We start from the raw sequence: 17,144 nt of genomic DNA, 5'->3' as shown, positions 1-17,144 counted from the left end.
AAAAAAAAAAAATTTCTTCAACCTTTAAAGAGCAAGAACAGAAGAAAAAACACACACAACGACAGTTCCCTGAGTATCTGCATGTTATATTGCCCCCATCATGTTGTCAAAATTAATATTTCATTAAAAATCTGCTGAATGAGAAATCTCAAGAGTGTTCAAGCATTTTTAATATTCTATCATTAAATACACACACGTCAACAGTACATTGTAGCTTATATTGTGGGAACTGTTGATTAGACACAAAATAAAAGCCGGCTGCTAGCTTGAATTGTGGAGTGTACAGACAATACGAGAACCTAAATATAGTAAATCTTGTTGGTTTTGTCCAAATGTTTGCTGATTTGCTGAAAACCGTAAGATTAAATGTTTAAAAACATAAACATTTTCATCAAACGCACAGTATTGTGATAATTCTCAATTTGACAGCTTGCTTACGTTTGAAACATAAAAAAACTGCCAGTGTTAGATAGCAGACAAACGGAAGGACTTCTAAACATTAAAACGGTGCTCCACATATGTTTAAACAATCCAAAAGTAGAAATGAAGGAAAAAACAAACCAGTGACAATCCTTTTTTCACAAATGATGCACAAAAAGAACAATTACATTTCAAAAAGTGATAAAGACAGACACAATGCTTTAAAAAAAGCCAATAAGAAAACATTTTAACGGCAGGGTCACAAACTGTTCCTATAAAAACCGTTCAAGTATTCATATCATAAGGCAAACTGACGTGTTTCAATTAACAAGACTGCATGAGGCAAAGAAGGCAACAACAAAAAAGTAATGTAAAAACAAAGAAGTCAGTAGTTTCATTTTTCACACAAATTCAATGAAAAAAAGAACATGCAAATAAAAAGATTCTCAAGATAATTTGGATTGTCTTTGCAAAAAGGTTTCATTAATATGAAAAACTTTAGAGACAACAATGCATATGGCAATTAAGAATGTCATATGCAAAGAAAATAAGCAATACACTGTTTATCTTTTATATTTGAACTGAAAAAATATACTGTATGTCTATCTAGTTCACATTAGAAGATCATGCAGACATACTGCCTGCTCACCTTCTTATATCTCAACATTTGGGATATATTAGGCAGTGTCCTTTTTTCTATAGACTGGTATGACATGTGACAAATACCAGTATCTGCGCACTGAGGACTGGAGCCTCGCTGCTAAAATCTCAAAAATCAAATATGATACCAATGCACAAACTCAACATTTGTGCTGCAGCGTAACACTGATAAGATGGTCTCTAGAACATGTTAAAGTCTGATGCTTCTTGTTGAATCCAGCATACATTTCAGTCTGCTGAAATGAGCTAAATCACTGCTTTCAGATGAAAACAAGTGTGCAGTGCATTACACGTCTACACATCTATGACATGTATTCATGCAACTGAGTACGCTGTTAAACATCTGGTCTGTAACGTAAACTTTGAATGAGAAGGAGGATGTGGCCTCTGCTGATCCTCGAACGGAGCCTCTGCGTCTCATATAACCAGCTTGGTAAATGCAACATGTGCTAAGATTAATATCACTTCTCTCATAACTCGCACAGGTTAAAATCTCACACACTAGCTCCAGCGGGCCGGTCTCCATGATTTGTGAATCCGCCTCTTCTTTCTCTTCTTTCTCCTCCACCTCCTCCTCCTCCCCCTCTTTCTCCAGGCATACAATCAGAGTGATGGTTTCTGTTAATGTCCTGCTGTGTTTCCTGCAGCTCTAAGCGATTCATAGCTGCCCAGAGTTTCTCATTCTCTTTCTGCTGATCACTGATCTGGAGACGACAAAAATGCACTTACTGATGCTGACTGATCGATATCCGCTTTAATGATGATGGGTTGTGCAAGCATAAATAAACAAATGTACCTGTTTTTCAAGCATCTGGATCCTAATCTCCTGACGGGCAAGTGCTTCTCGCAGCTGCAAGATAAACGTCGTTGTCACTGTGGCTCTGAAGTGTACTCATTAGATAATTATTGGCACTCACGAGGGAGTTAATGTTATACCTGAGCCACTTCACTGCTTGCCTTGCAGCAGGCACCAGAATCTGCTTTTCTGCACTCGTCATCCTCGAGTCCGTTAACTTTTTCACAGCTCATTCGTCTCGTCTGCAGAGCCAACAGAGTAAGCGTTCAGGCGGAATGTACTTGTGCAGTATTTTACAGTAGGATTGTAAAAATATATATATTCAGAAAGGATAACTGTGTCTTCATTTGTACAAAAGTAGCTACAGTGGGATTACCGCTAAGCCGTTATTACTGCTGACTGCTGCTGCCGCTGCCTTCAGCTCTTTCAGCTCCTCGTAAGGCCGAGTAACGCTGTCAGAGATAGAGGGGAGCTGGTCAAGAGTGCACAGCTCAGACCCCTCAGGCATTGGGATGTACTCTGCATCCTCTAGCTCCTGTAAAACAGAAAGAGTTTAAAAAGAAATACAAAAAATTATTTATAAACAGGTATATGGAAGAGGAAATGGGTTGACGGGGAGTGTGAGAAACAAATAAGGTGGAGAAAAATGGTATATTATACTTGCTTAGGATATATTTATGTAGTATATATTATCTATTGAGAGCGATAGTTGAAATTATGTAATGTATGTTATATATTTATTGGGTATGTAGCACATATATATTTATAGGGATATTTATGTAGTTTATATAGTGTATATTTATATAGATTTATATAATAGTTGTATTTTCTAGATATTGATATAACATTTATGGAATATTTATATTGTCTATATACTTATATGGATAATTATGTAATAATAGGCATGTTTACAGAGTATTTATATAGATTATATTTATATGGATAGCCTATTGTGTAGATATAATACTGTAATAGCAATAATGTAAATCCATAGTGTTATAAAGGGGTAGGAACTAGGAAAAAGTGTACACTTCTTCCTACTCCTTTTTTTCGAACATATGTTTATATGAAGATGTAAATGTTTATCTTTTTTTATTATTATTTTTACTTTTATTTTATATACATGTTCGAAATATAAAAAAAAAACAAAAAAAAACAGAAACATTGGAGAATTAATCTGATGCAATATGTTCAAATACTGGATGTACTGCTTCAAAAGAATGATTGATCAGTTGTTAGTGTGTTCATGGTTACAAACCTTCCTGAGCCAGAGTGGACAGGAGCTATCTCCTGTCTTATTTGCCATGGGCATCATTGGGGTCTCCATGAAGCAGTCCTCCGTGTTAGCCTCCCATGTTCCTCCAAGACTCCTGTCGCGACACTCTGTCTCTGCTCCAGGCTCTATGTCCAGATCTACTGTGGATGTAGAGGCCTCCTGGCCACATCCTAAATATACATAGATTCATCTTTAAGGAATGCCGATTAATCACTACTCAAACATGTAAGTAAAGAAAGGTATTTACCAATAGAGATTCCACTGCTGTTTGAGCGTATTGTCTTTGAGTTAAGCACTTTTTCTACAGAAGGAGAAATGTCATTAGTTCATTTGCTTCAGGTGTGATGTGTGCTACGATAAGTAAAACCCTCATGAAGGCTCACCCATTATGATGACGGTGTGCCATCCACGGCAAGAGAGGTCAGGTACGTGGTGGAGAGAACCGAAAATAGGTCTCGGCATTGCGGGACACACCTCTGAACCGAAACCCCTGTCAGCAGGCATCCCCAGTCTCCCGTTTCCTGCATTTCCCCACGCAAAGATCTGGTTGTCTGCAAGGAAAAGAAGGAAAAGAGAAACTGATCTGCTGAACCAAAGGTCTATGGCAGAGAGGGCAATTATATAATTAATAAAGTACATTTGAACAGAATTGAAAAAACAAAGAGCTGCTAGACACCTTGACTTCGCATGTACAGGGTTTATACAGCTATCCTCAAGTTATATCTACTGTAATACCTTCTTGTACGACCTTAAGAGTTGCAAGTGTTAATCAATGACCTTTCTAACGTTTACACAGATTTTGAAATAAATAACACTCTACACAACAGAATAGATATAGGCTCACTGATGTTGCTTCCATATTGTACACATTTATTTCCCTTTGTGAATAAAAATAAAACAAACTACAAAAATATGCAATGAAGAGAAAGTTCCAGCACACTTGCTGGCATTCACTGCAGGGACTGTTGATGCATCACAAACTGGCATCTGCCTCTTAAGTGTTGTTGATATCACTTGACAAACTGGTGTCAACTGCATGAACTGGTGACCTGCGACTATTTGATTTTTAATACAAACCTGTGCTATACATCTAATATGAACTCATGAGCAAAATAATCTTATGGCAAATGCAAAAGCCCTGCAATGTCTTAATTGCAAGGCTCAGCTGTTTTTTTTTAAGAATGACGCTAAAGCACTGTGCGATTATCGGCTCGTTTTGAGCCGATTTTCCAGTCGTGCGACTTTTTTTTGATCGGGCCCGATTTCTACCCAATCGTTGCTCGTGCCTCGTGCAGTATACGTGGGGTAACGACGAGAGAGTAACACCTCACGACGAGCTCCCGATCACAAATCGTGAGGTCGCAAGAAAATCAAGCGTGTTTGAAATCCTGGTCGCTCCTCGTGAAGGAATCGCACAGTTGAAGCAGCTACGACCCGTCCCGTACTCATCCTTTTGCAGAGAGCATGCGCAATCTCTGATGTCACGTCAAAAACTATTATTTTTAGTTTAAGTGTTGCAAATTCACATTACAAATCATGTTTTAATAGCAAAAAAAAGAATGCATTTCCACGTACGGTGCGGGTCGCCGCGTACCCTACGCCGTAGGCTCTGCGTTGGCGTAACGCAGAACCATAAATCAGCCTTTAGTGTGTGCGCTGTCTGCTGTTCGGAACACCTCTTTTTTCTCTTCTCATTTTGCTGGGACGCCGGGTTCCTTCGCCAAGACACAACTTTTTCGGTATGCGTTCTTTGTTGTGTCTAAAAATGATGCGCAGTGCCCACCCAATCAGAAACAGTACAGATATTTTGGGATTTTTTATATAAAAAATAAAGGATCCCCATAACCTTTGATCGGGTGGGCAGGACGCACGTTTGGGTGGGCACAGCCCACCCCTGCCCCAGAACCGGCCTCGACTTCCAGTACACAGAGGTCCGATGGGAGGATTATGATCGTATAGTGGGAGCAGACGGGTCGCATCCAAGCATCGGCTCGTACAGTGTGAGACCATAAATCGTGGTCTGAGAACTTTTGAACTCCGCGATCTAGTCGTGCAGTGTGAGATGGGGCAGTCTCATACGATTTAAAATATTGCACAGTGTATGCCCAGCTTTATCCAACTTTGATGATGTACCTGGTTTTGTCCTTACTACACGTGAATGTCTTAGCGACGTCAGAGGCGGGAAACATTTCTTTGAATAGCTCCGCAATTCCTTCATCGGAGTTCAATGAGCGATGTTTAACTGTAATGTTTAGACGCCACAGAGCCAGGGTGTTGGTGTGGCAACCACAGTCACCCGGAGGTCCGATGTAGTTGGTGGAGCTGTAAGCTTGGTTTGTACCGTGGCACTAGTTTGCAGCAGCGCTGAGAGTTGAGAGTGGCAGAAGTAACTGCTCTCACTGGCCGTGCATTTCATTTTGTTAGGTGGACTGAATCTGCGACCGAAGCGCAATTTTTTTTTTTTTTTTTTTTTTTTTGTTTTCACCCAGCTGTCAGAAAACTTGCATTTGCCCATGACAACGATGGTGGTGGTTGCCCGGACGCTGAAGATATTAAGCATGTAAAAAAACCTAAACCAGATAGATGACCACGCAGTTGAGCTGAGCACGCAAAGAGTCGAGATGTCAAACGAGCACTAAAGATGACGTCAGCATCAGACGTACAGTAGGGATGGGAATTGATAAGATTTTTACGATTCCAATTTCATTTTCGATTCTGCTTAACAATTCGGTTCTTTATCGATTCCCTTATCGAGTCTCATTTGGGAAAAAAAGAACAATAAAAGGTTGATTAGCATCACCATTACAACATTTTTAATAATAATAAATTAAATATTCTTCCGTAGAAATTAACAAAGTACTACATAAATTATTCTGCGGCAACTCCACCAGAAGGTCCAATATTTTTCAAATAGAAATTAAAATTGGCTTTTTTAAAAGGATATATGAACTGAGCACTCAAAAATAAAACTGTCAGCCAGTGACAAATACAATCAAGACGAAATACAATCAAACTGTGTATTTTGCAAATCTGCAACCCTAAACCTTTGATGAAATATCCCCTTGACAAGTATTGCAAGTTGCCCTGTTATCGTCTTTTTTTACTGAAATGCAACCAGACTTTCAAGGGTTTACTATCGCAAAGTTTGCAAACGATTTCAAGGAATTGAAACGTGGAGAACTGGTTCTGAACAAGAACCGGTTCACGATTCCCATTTCTAATCTGATGTAGCCTACAAAGTTGGGATTTCAGGATTGAGATGAGGATCTTTGATTATGTTCCCACATATTCAAACCCGCATTTAAACGAACCAACACAAACTTTAGTGGATAGAAATTCAATCAGAATAGGATGCCTCATAGTCTGAAAAAAATAATACCCATTCCTCAAAAAATACCTCTAAAACCACACTTATCATTTTTAATGGCCTTAAATTTGGCAATTTTTATTCATTATTTATAATAATGTATTATTATTTATTGATTTACCTTTCAATATTTCTTAAAACCCTGCGGTGACTCTGATTTTAATCTAAATATATATTGTTATTTATTGTTATTATTCTCACCCTCAGTGGCTACGATGGTAAATCCATCTCCACAAGATGCTTTTGTCACCATCTTTCCTCCAAACGGTCCAACGAGGACCTGGACACCTTGATGCTTCTTGAAGTCCTTGACGCCCAGCTGTCCATACTTGTTGCAACCAAAGGTGATCAGACGACCTCGTTCTGTAAAACCAGACATCACACACTTGTTGAAAATCGTACTCAATTCTATGTCAAAAGAGTGAAAAATAAAAGAAATGAAAAAAAAAAAAAAAAAAAGGTTGCCGTACCATCAATAGCAGCTGTGTGAGTCTTCCCTGGAGATATGACTTGGATCTTGAAACGTGACAGCTGTTTTACCAAGGTCAGTGTGGTGGTGTACGGTATTCCCTGGTAACTCTGGTAACGAAAGAAAATAACCATAAAAACTCTGGAACTGCTGCCTCACCTTAAAACGTGCTAGTAGAAGTAGAAGTAGAAGTAGATTGAATTACCTCTCCAGGGTGGTTTTTGATACCAGAGATTCCCTGGTTCAACCCCAACTTGTTGAATTCATTGTTTCCACATGCCAACACTTTGCCCATCTCCGTCAAAAAGAAGGTTCCATCACTGCCACATGATACGGAGGAGATGGTGGCGCCTTTAGGTATCTCTACCTGAAAGAAAGAAAGAAAAGAAAAAGAAACAGACAGGAGTTCAGACATGTAGAGGGCTTAAAAAAAACTGTGCAAGGTTCCTGCCAGATTTCTCCTTACTTGCATTGGAGAATTAAAGTCATCCTCACATTCCAGGCCAAGACGTCCTGCAGCAGGACAACAAGAGTCATCAATAACAACCAGATCTTTATCAAAGCAGACAACTGTGGGACAATTACAAGGAGCATGAGCAACCAAAATGTTAAAATTAGAAGATGCAGGACTTCATTTGGTCAGTCATCCCTTTCAGTGCTGGGTACACACCTATGGAATTCTTTACCACCAGAAATAAAATCCCAAACAGAATTAAGGATGTTTAGTGCCAAAGCTAAACATTGGCTTAAGCAGCAGCAGAAATGCGAACATTAACTTCTCTCAAGTCACTGTCAGTACAGTATTTTACTAATGTTTTATGTATTTAACTTGTGCAATTTTTAATCTAAATTTTGGAGCTGTGTTTATTTGTTTATGATATCTGTTCACTGCATTATTCACTGTATTTGTATTATTGTATTTTGTATTCAGTATCTTTTATCCTTCTTTTGCCTGACCAGGGACAAAGACTGCAAATTAGCTGAAGCTAGACGTCTTGTATGCATCACATTTTTCATTCTTTGTGACAATGTTGTATGTATCGTCCCTGTTAAATAAACATTAAAATAAAAATAAATAAGTTCACCAGTTAATCTTACTACTTAGCTGATGAATAAAACAACAATTAACTTAATCGGTAAAGTAGATTTTGAAAAAAGTTTCAATGTCCTATTAATTACTGAGTAAAAGACTAAAGGAGAAACTATTTAATAAAACTATAGCCTACTTAAGGCCACTGTCTCCACCTGGTGGTCAAAACTATGAAGGTAAAATCAATATTGCAGATGTCAACTAACATCAGCTCAAACCAGCACTACAAGGCAGCAAAAGTTTGTTTTTGTGGGTTTTTTTTACCATACTCTCCGCAGCCCCACGAGTAGATGTCGCCGCTCTGACACAGCACCACTACGTGGTTGTCTCCACATGAAACCTGCCGCACGGGACGCTCCTCAAAGAATTCCAGAAGGACCGGCTCTAATATTTCCATGCCCAGGGCAGACTCCACTCCAATGCAGCCGTAATAGTCGGACCCAAACATGTATACCTGGTCCTCTTCTGCAAAAGAAGCAGCAGAATTTTCACTGAAAAAAAAAGCCTTTTAAAAAAAAAACAATGTTTTTAGTAAGCAGGAAACTTTGCTCTCTCACCAGTTATACATGCAGTAAAGTCAGACCCACATGCAACCTGACGGATGGCCTTCCCCTGGAGCTTCTCCACCCTCTTTGGCTGCCGGTATGAGGCCTGATCTCCCTGGCCGAGCTGGCCCACCATCTTGGCACCGCCTTGGACGTTCTGATGGTTCAGAAAATTAATCCAAGTGCAGCCGAACAACATCAGGAAAATATCTGCTCCACGATTGTTACGTCAATACTCACAGCCCAGGTGTATAGCTCCTTTTCCACTGTCACCACCGCAAAGTGGCTCTCTCCTGCACACACGTGTTGGGCACCGCTGCCTCCTTTAAATGAGTCAATTTTCTGAGGGGTGAACTTCCCTCCTCCCCAAAAGTACACATCCCTTGACCGTGTAGTTACCACAGCAACGGGAGATTCAGTTACTGTACTCAGCCTTAGGGACAGATGTAATAACAAGTTATACACAGGGTTTATACAGCAATCCTTATGTTAAATTTAATACCAATTAAATACCTTTTTCACTACCTTCAGATTTTTTTTAAAAAACTGTCACAACTTTAAGTGTTAATCACGAACCTTTTAACATTAATACAGATTTTGAACTATAGAACAATATACAGAACAGATTTATAGACTCATTGATGTTGACCAGATGTTTCACATTTATTTCACTTTGTGAATAACAATAAAATAGACTGCTTAAAATGTAAAAGGTAAAAAATAATACCAATTTAAAAAAAAAACAATACCTCTGACAGTGAATTTAACACTTTTAATGGCCTTAAATTTGGCAATTTTCATTTATCACTTTTTAATAATTTTTAAAACCCCGCGGAAACCCTGATACACGACATAATCATAAACAGTGAATGAGAGCAAGGCTTTTACCAGGGAAGGTTTAATGTATATGTACTTACTTTGGTTTCTTCATTGCTGAATTCAGCAAGACAACACGCTCATCAAGCTCTCTAGCAGAGAGTGAAGATGTCAAAAGAGTGCTTCGTATTTACAAGCAGTAAAACATTTTATTGAAGAGTTGTCAACATTCTTACTGTCGGCAGCAGGAGATGAAAGGAAGGTCCAGGATCTGGTCACATGTGGGCCTCTTTGCAGGATCCTTTAAGACAAAACATCACATACACTTACGAGAGATGACCTTGTTCCTCAAAAGCAGCATAGTACTTATCTGTAGAAATGCAAAACAAGACTGATTAAACTTTTTACTTACTTGATCAAGACACTCATACACCAGTTTGATCAATCCAGCTGAATAAAGATCTGAGTTCACTTCCATTGTCCAGTTGCCTTGGACTATTTTCACACAGAGGTTCAGAGGATTCTGTACAAACATAAGAAATAGAGGAAATGTATTCTAGTGGGGGAAAAAAATATACCAGTGTGATTGACGCAAAATGATGCTGCAGTACTAGAACCTGGTAAACCTACCGTTGCATCAAATGTTCTCGTCAGAGTTAACACTTCAAAAAGTACACAGCCCATGGCCCAAATGTCTGACTTGTAGTTGTATTTTGAGCCCTGACACAATTCAGGTGACATGTAATATGGAGTTCCTACACACTGGACATACAAAAGAAGAAAGAAGGGATTAAAAAAAGAAGATAAAAAAATCCTATTGTCTTTTTTATGACAAAGAGTTGAGGGAATTTTGTGGAAACAGTTAAAAAAAACAACAGCAAAAAAAACAGACACAATTTGCAGACCTCGATCTCCAACTAAGTGTGAAAGATTCAATCACTCCATTCACACAGCCAGTCTGTTCCATCTCTGTGTTACCTTTATTCCACCTGTGTGAACTACACGGAGGCAGAAACGCGTAACATAGACTGCGTTTACTTGCACTCAATAACCCTTTTAAAACCCGAATATATGCAATAACCCGAATTTGCACGGCCATGTAAACACCAATAACCCCTTTGAATAACCCGAATTTGCTCATATTCCGGTTTTTAAAAACCCGAATATTACCCTTGGGTTACTCCTTTTAAAACCTGACTATTTGGTCATGTAAACGCCAAACGGAATATCCCGATCAAACGGAACATGAATTTGTTTTCTGCGCATGCTCTGTTCACAAGGAATCCTGGTCTTTTGAGTCCAGGAAGTTCTTCTAAACACGGCGAAACGCAAGACCACGCCACACTTTTGGAGATAGGAGGAGACTAATCACTTCATAAATGAAATGAAGGATATGAACATTTTGGCATTTGTGGACGGTAGAAAGTACCAGGATAGCGAGATTTACAAGAAGGTGAGCAAAAAGTTGCGTGAAGCAGCATTTGTTTTGAATTTGGATACAGGAAGAAGAAGCGGAAATGACGCTAATTGCGTCATCACATTCTCCGCACGTTGCTGGTTTGATCGGGATATCCCGAATGATTAACTACCATGTACCATGATTAATCACGCATGTAAACGGAATATTCAGAATGTTTCAGTAACCGGAATATTAGCAATAACCCGAATTTTGACTGCATGTAAACGTAGTCATTGTGTTCCGGTGCTACTGCGGCAATGATCAGCCTTAGAAACGAGTCACAGAACTGCAGCAGTGACAAAATGAGTGCTGTGTGCATCGGCAATGCGGAAAGGTGCACCAGTCTATCACGGGGATCGTTCAAGTATGGGGTCATGAGGCCTTGTCAAGTTTGTCACTTGGCAAGGCCTCATAAAAAGAAAAAAAAAAAACCCACCAGGTTTTCAATCATAGCAGTTAGAGAGACAGAGACCTACTGGACGGGACTAAATAGGACTAAATAAGCTGCTAGTTGAACCATGTTGCCGTAGGAATGTTAAGGGAGCCTGCACCAATTAAAGAAGTGACAACATCTTCTTCATGCAGCTGTGGTAAATGCCAGCAGCGATGGGGAAATTAAGGCCAGCACTACTGTGTTGGTCTCAAGCAGAAACTTTATTTATACAAGTAGAAACTTTATTTATTGATTGATATTCAGTGATGCGTCCTTTTCTGCACGTACTGAATAAGGCAGCCAGTGTCCTGAGAGATTAGGGACTTGTTGTCGAGTCTGTAACTGGAGCTGAGGATGCCCTCTGGATGAGAAGACTGAGTGTCTATTACACCGTATCGCTCCAGACACAAGGTTGAGTAAATTGACCCGTTTTAGATTGTGAAAGCACACAGTGGGGAGGGAATATTGCGCCTTTGTGAGATCACTGTGAATGCACAGCTGCTCAGCTGGAGAGCTGAGATGGTATGAACATGGCGTAATCAGTGCATCTTTACAGCACAATCACTGTGAGAAATGACTGACTCTATAACTAAGACTTTAAAAGGTTTGGGACACTTACAGTCTCTGCCATTGAAAACTCTGAACCCAGCTTCTTTGCAAGACCATAGTCGCCCAGCTTAATGAGGTCCGTTTTAGTCAGGAAAATGTTCAGAGTTTTTATATCTCTAGAAGAAAAACAGACAGATTAATCGACAAATATCTGAATATCCATGTTGCGTACTTAATCTTCTCTGAATGTTACGATTTAAAGTAGGGCTGGGCGATATGGACTAAAAGTCATATCTCGATATTTTCTAGCTAAATGGCGATACTCGATATATATCTCGATATTTTTTCTGTGCCATAATTGGGGTTTCCCCCAAAGCATTATAGCATAGCATCTCTGTTAGCTTCATTTTTTTCTGAGGCAAACCCTTAAAAAAACAGTCAGTTTTAATACAAAAGTGCCAAATGTCACACAGGTAGATTTATTAACAGAGGTCTGCACAATATCAAAATGTATAAAACAAATTAAATAAAAATAAACTGCCCGCATATATAGAATAAAAATGCTTCTTGAATAAAATAAAACAAATATCCCTTTCCTGCGCAACAATTAAATTAAAATACACTGTACAATAACAGGCAGACTTTTCAACTGAGGTTGATAGTTGTGCAAATAACAAAACATTTGTGCAAATCTCAAATAAAACATTCAAGTCAATTTGTCACAAAATAAGCTATATCAAAATCATAAAAAAAAAAAATTTACATTTTTTTTTTTAAATCGATATAAACGATATTTTCTCGTACCATATCGCGTTTGAAAATATATCGATATATATTAAAATCTCGATATATCGCCCAGTCCTAGTTTAAAGGAAACACAAAGTCATGTGATGTGCCAGTAACTTTAAAAAAAAAAAAAAAGGACAAACATCTTACCGGTGTAAGATCCCAGCCTTGTGAATATGGGCCACTGCTGCAGCAATCTGGTACAAGTACCATATAACCACCTACAATTACATGATAAAGTTAAATACATAACTGATATGATAAAATTAAATGGCCTGCAATGGCGCACACGTACCTTCTCAGAAAAAAGTTTCCCCCTCTGCTGAAGGATTTTATCGTACAGGTTTCCTCCTGTAATGACAACGGTATTCAGCACTCTGTCTAAGATGAAGAGCACCTCAAATAATCCTCAGAAAGGGGAATGAAAGTGCATGATCTTACCGTTACAATACTCCAACTCAATGAGCAGAGTGTTTTTATCCATGAAGTGATTGAAGTAGGCTATGATGTTGTTGTGCTCCAGAATGGAGAGGATGCTTATTTCATTCATGACATCTCGGCGTTCCCTTTCGGAGAGTGCGTTCAGGTCAACCTCCTTCCAAACCACCAGGGAGTTGTCCTAGGAGAGTTTATTAAAAGCAGTGAGATCCTCATACAAGATCCCCAGTTTGTTTTTCTTGATCATTGATCAGGGTCGGTTATTGTACCAGACAGAGGCTAGAAATTAGGGCTGTTCGATTAATCGATTTTAAATCGTAATCGCGATTATGTAATTAGAACGATGTTAAAACGTGAAAATCGTAAAATCGATTTTTCACTTTTTTTCACTTTTTTTTTTACCTTGTCTGCACACATATTAATGATTGATGGAAATACCTCTCAATACCTGCGACAAGTGCCCCATCGGAGAGGCTCTTTAGTGTAGGAGGGGGCGTTGTAACATGCCACCGGGCATCCCTCAAGCCAGATGCGGTAGACCGGCTCGTGTTCTTTGCAAAAAACTTGCAAATGTGAATAGCAAATGTAATGACTGACATTACACACCTCTACCTCCTTCATCGGTTGCATTATTATTTAGCATGCAAAGACCCAGTTTAGTTTAATTAGAAAATGTCTTGTTTTATTTAATTGGAAATATAACTTACTGTATGTTTGCAAGTGCTGATTTGCTGATTTTTTTTTTCCAGAGATAAAACTTTATATTTTATTATATTTTTTTAAACTTTTTTTAAACTTATTTTACAGAGTTTTGCACTTTATTCATTCATTTTTGGTTTAATAAGAGCAAAGTTTGCACTTAAAGCCCAATGGGGCAAATGTTCAATAAAAAAACAGCATATTTGAAATCATTTCTTTGCCTTTTGTCAATTCACAAAATAATCGTTATCGTAATCGAAAATCGGATTTTGAGAGAATAAAATCGAGATTTTATTTTTGGGCAAAATCGAACAGCCCTACTAGAAATGGTTACAAAGAAATAGGACACAGCATGGCCATAAACAAATTAGAAATTATGTAAAACATATGCATGAGACAAATATAAATAGGACATTGTTTCTGTACGTTTTGGTCCTTGGTGGAACATGTGATGGACCCTGTACAGATCAGTACACAGGAATGACCTGTTTCACCATGAGTGCAGAAATAATGAACAATTTTGGCTGGAAAGGGTGCAGTCTGTGCAGGAAATTATAATCCACATAATAGCAAAGTCTAAGAAATAATTATTCCCGTTAAAGACTAAAGAATTTCCACAGACACACAAGAAAAATACCAGAACATAAGCTGTCATGGTTCAGGGAAAAGTTGTCAAAGCTGTATAACACCTGTTTTCAATGGCCAATAGAACTTTCTTCACTTTGAGAAATAGTCCATGTGCCAGATCAGATATCAGTACCACTCAAGGTGACAAAACTTGCTTATAATTTTTGAAAAGATCCACGTCTATAGATGATATTTTGGTATGATAACCCTTCCTGAGTGGCAGCTGTATCATAGTTATCAGCTCATGAAGTTACCCAGCCCCTTCAGAAAAGTACATTTTAGATGCTTGTTTATAAAACTAAGCTGGTTCCTTTATGTCCTGTATTTGCATAATAAAGACCAGTTTGTGACATTAGCCTAGTGGCTGTTATAGTTTCATAGGAGCCTAATGAGGCTCTTCTAGTTTAAGGCTCACAATGACCTGTAACAATGATATAGTAGGGGGTATATTATACATTTCCTGAATCCTTATGGTCCTGTGACTATTCCAGTTTTTGTATTTGTATCTCTGTTGTTCCTAGATGACACAGGGATAAAAGATAGTATATCGTTTAGACTAAATTGTGTAAAAATGTGTGTTGTTTATAGTTTAAAGAGCTGTAGTGACCTCTATGTTGGTCAGAAAGATTCACATCTTAGCTTGAATGAATGCTTAAATGGTCCCCTTTAATATGATACCTAAGACAATATTGTGAAACATTGACAGATTTCCTGTACATGAGTCTAAACCAGAATATGCACCAGCATCTAAAATGTAATTTTCTGAAGGGGGTGGTAACTTCATGAGCTGATAACTATGATACAGCTGCCACTCAGGAAGGGTTATCATACCAAAATATAATCAATAATAATCAATATAAAGTTCTTTATTTTCTGTAATGCAATTAATATATGCATGCTATGATCTTTTCTCACATTTCATATTGTGTTACAGTCTAGGCTCAAGCAGTTCCTTCTGCAATAAAGAAAATTGGTACTTTATACAATCAAGCCTTAAAGATTATGGATAAAAAGCAAACTCGCTGGCATCATTGTAACATTTTAAAGAAATATAATCTGTTGAGCTTTGACAGTTTTATTATTTTATGCTTTCTTAAACTATTTTTCAAATGTATTAAAAATGTGGCCCCAGAGCCACTCTCAGTGTTTATTCAGAGACAGCAGCAGAGTCACCAGGAGCTCTACAAACTGTAACTGTCAAATACCTTACCGCAGAACAACATTCGGACAATCAGCTTTCTCAGTAAAGAGCGGTCATCTCTGGAATGGACTCCCGAATGAAATTAAATTGGTATCAGATAGCAGAATCTTTGCATCCATGGTTAAGAACTGGCTGAAAACACAACAGGATTGTACCCACTTTTGAAATGTTGTTACTGTGTGTGTTGTGATGCGTGTTGAGAGGAAGTGAATGAGTGAGGGAGTATGTGTATGATGTGTGGAGATTGTGGGATTATTTGACTATTTATTTTGTGATTGTTTTTAAATAGATGTAATTTTATATTTTGTATTATAGGTCCTAGATATTGTTGTATTGTATTTTATTGTTAGAAAAGCCCAACTAGGGACAGGAGTTGCAAATTAGCAATAGCTATAAACTCTATGTGCAGAACATCAGTTGCTGTCACTGTACTGAAACTATGTTTAAACTGCATTGTCCTTATCAACTAAACCAATAAAATAAATAAAATAAAAAAACAAAAATGTCATACATTCTGGATTCATTACAAATCAACTGAAATATTGCAAGCCTTTTATTATTTTAATATTGCTGATTATAACTTACAGATTAAGATTAAGATTCCCAGAATATTCCAATTTTTTGAGATAGGATATTTGAGTTTTCTTAAGCTGTAAACCATGATCAGCAATATTAAAATAATAAAAGGCTTGCAATATTTCAGTTGATTTGTAATGAATCCAGAATGTATGACATTTTTGCATTACAGAAAATAAAGGATTTTATCACAATATTCTAATTTTCTGAGACAGTCCTTTAGATATTAAAAAAATATATAAGTAAGTTTGGTCACCTTGAGTGGTACTGATATCTGTTCTGGCCCATGGACTAAATAGCAATGTCTAAGAAATAATTATTCCTGTTCAGACTAAAGAATTTCCACAGACACACAGAAAAATACCAGAACATAAGCTGTCATGGTTCAGGGAAAAGTTGTCAAAGCTGTATAACACCCGTTTTCAATGGCCAATAGAACTTTCTTCACGTTGAGACATCCAAACCCGGTGCAATGTCTAATACGGGTGTTTTAATCGCCAACTCACCTCTGTTCTCCTGTACAGAGTTGCTTCACCAAACGCCCCCCTCCCGAGGATCCGGATAGGAATGTAGTGCAACTTCTCCTCTTCGCCATTAAATGTGCCTGAAGTTGAACGCTCACTGACGACCGACCCGCTGCCCAAATCCGAATTCAGCGAGCCGAAATGTCTCTCATAGTCCTGCAGGGACATTTCTGTCTACGAGGGACTTAGTTAGTCGAAGACAGGGATGGAAATAACCCGAAAAGGCCTACGACGCTGTCTGCAAGACTCCTAGAAAAGCGCGCACACGTGTGACATGTTATAACTCTCTGCTAGATTGAAAACAAAATCCCTGTCAGCCACACGAGTACAAGCTCAAAGCTCAAAGTTTGCTGTTAACATACGAAATCAGAAACAGACAACGAAGAAAAAATACGTGCAACTACAGAAGTAAC

The 17,144-nt window shown here is 38.2% G+C and overlaps 1 protein-coding gene across 1 annotated transcript; it reads right to left on the bottom strand.

Annotated features, from left to right (window-relative positions):
- Positions 1 to 158: 158 nt before the first annotated feature.
- LOC133462481 (serine/threonine-protein kinase Nek9) lies at positions 159 to 16,902 on the bottom strand. Its single transcript, XM_061743747.1, has 23 exons — positions 16,714 to 16,902; positions 13,108 to 13,285; positions 12,962 to 13,017; positions 12,817 to 12,887; positions 11,951 to 12,056; positions 10,070 to 10,201; positions 9,852 to 9,962; positions 9,676 to 9,740; positions 9,541 to 9,591; positions 8,864 to 9,056; positions 8,636 to 8,780; positions 8,343 to 8,543; positions 7,455 to 7,501; positions 7,194 to 7,355; positions 6,990 to 7,098; positions 6,721 to 6,882; positions 3,536 to 3,703; positions 3,400 to 3,453; positions 3,135 to 3,322; positions 2,253 to 2,411; positions 2,017 to 2,118; positions 1,877 to 1,930; positions 159 to 1,784 (listed from the first exon to the last, which is right to left on the bottom strand). Exons 1-23 carry the CDS (start codon positions 16,897 to 16,899, stop codon positions 1,575 to 1,577), a joined length of 2,910 nt encoding a protein of 969 aa, XP_061599731.1. The 5' UTR covers positions 16,900 to 16,902; the 3' UTR covers positions 159 to 1,574.
- Positions 16,903 to 17,144: the final 242 nt, after the last annotated feature.

The sequence above is a fragment of the Cololabis saira genome, chromosome 16 (assembly GCF_033807715.1).
Source record: "Cololabis saira isolate AMF1-May2022 chromosome 16, fColSai1.1, whole genome shotgun sequence".
NCBI lineage: Eukaryota > Metazoa > Chordata > Actinopteri > Beloniformes > Belonidae > Cololabis > Cololabis saira.
The sequence above is the reverse complement of the archived record's forward strand: the minus strand, read 5'-3'. Positions and strand labels throughout refer to the sequence as shown.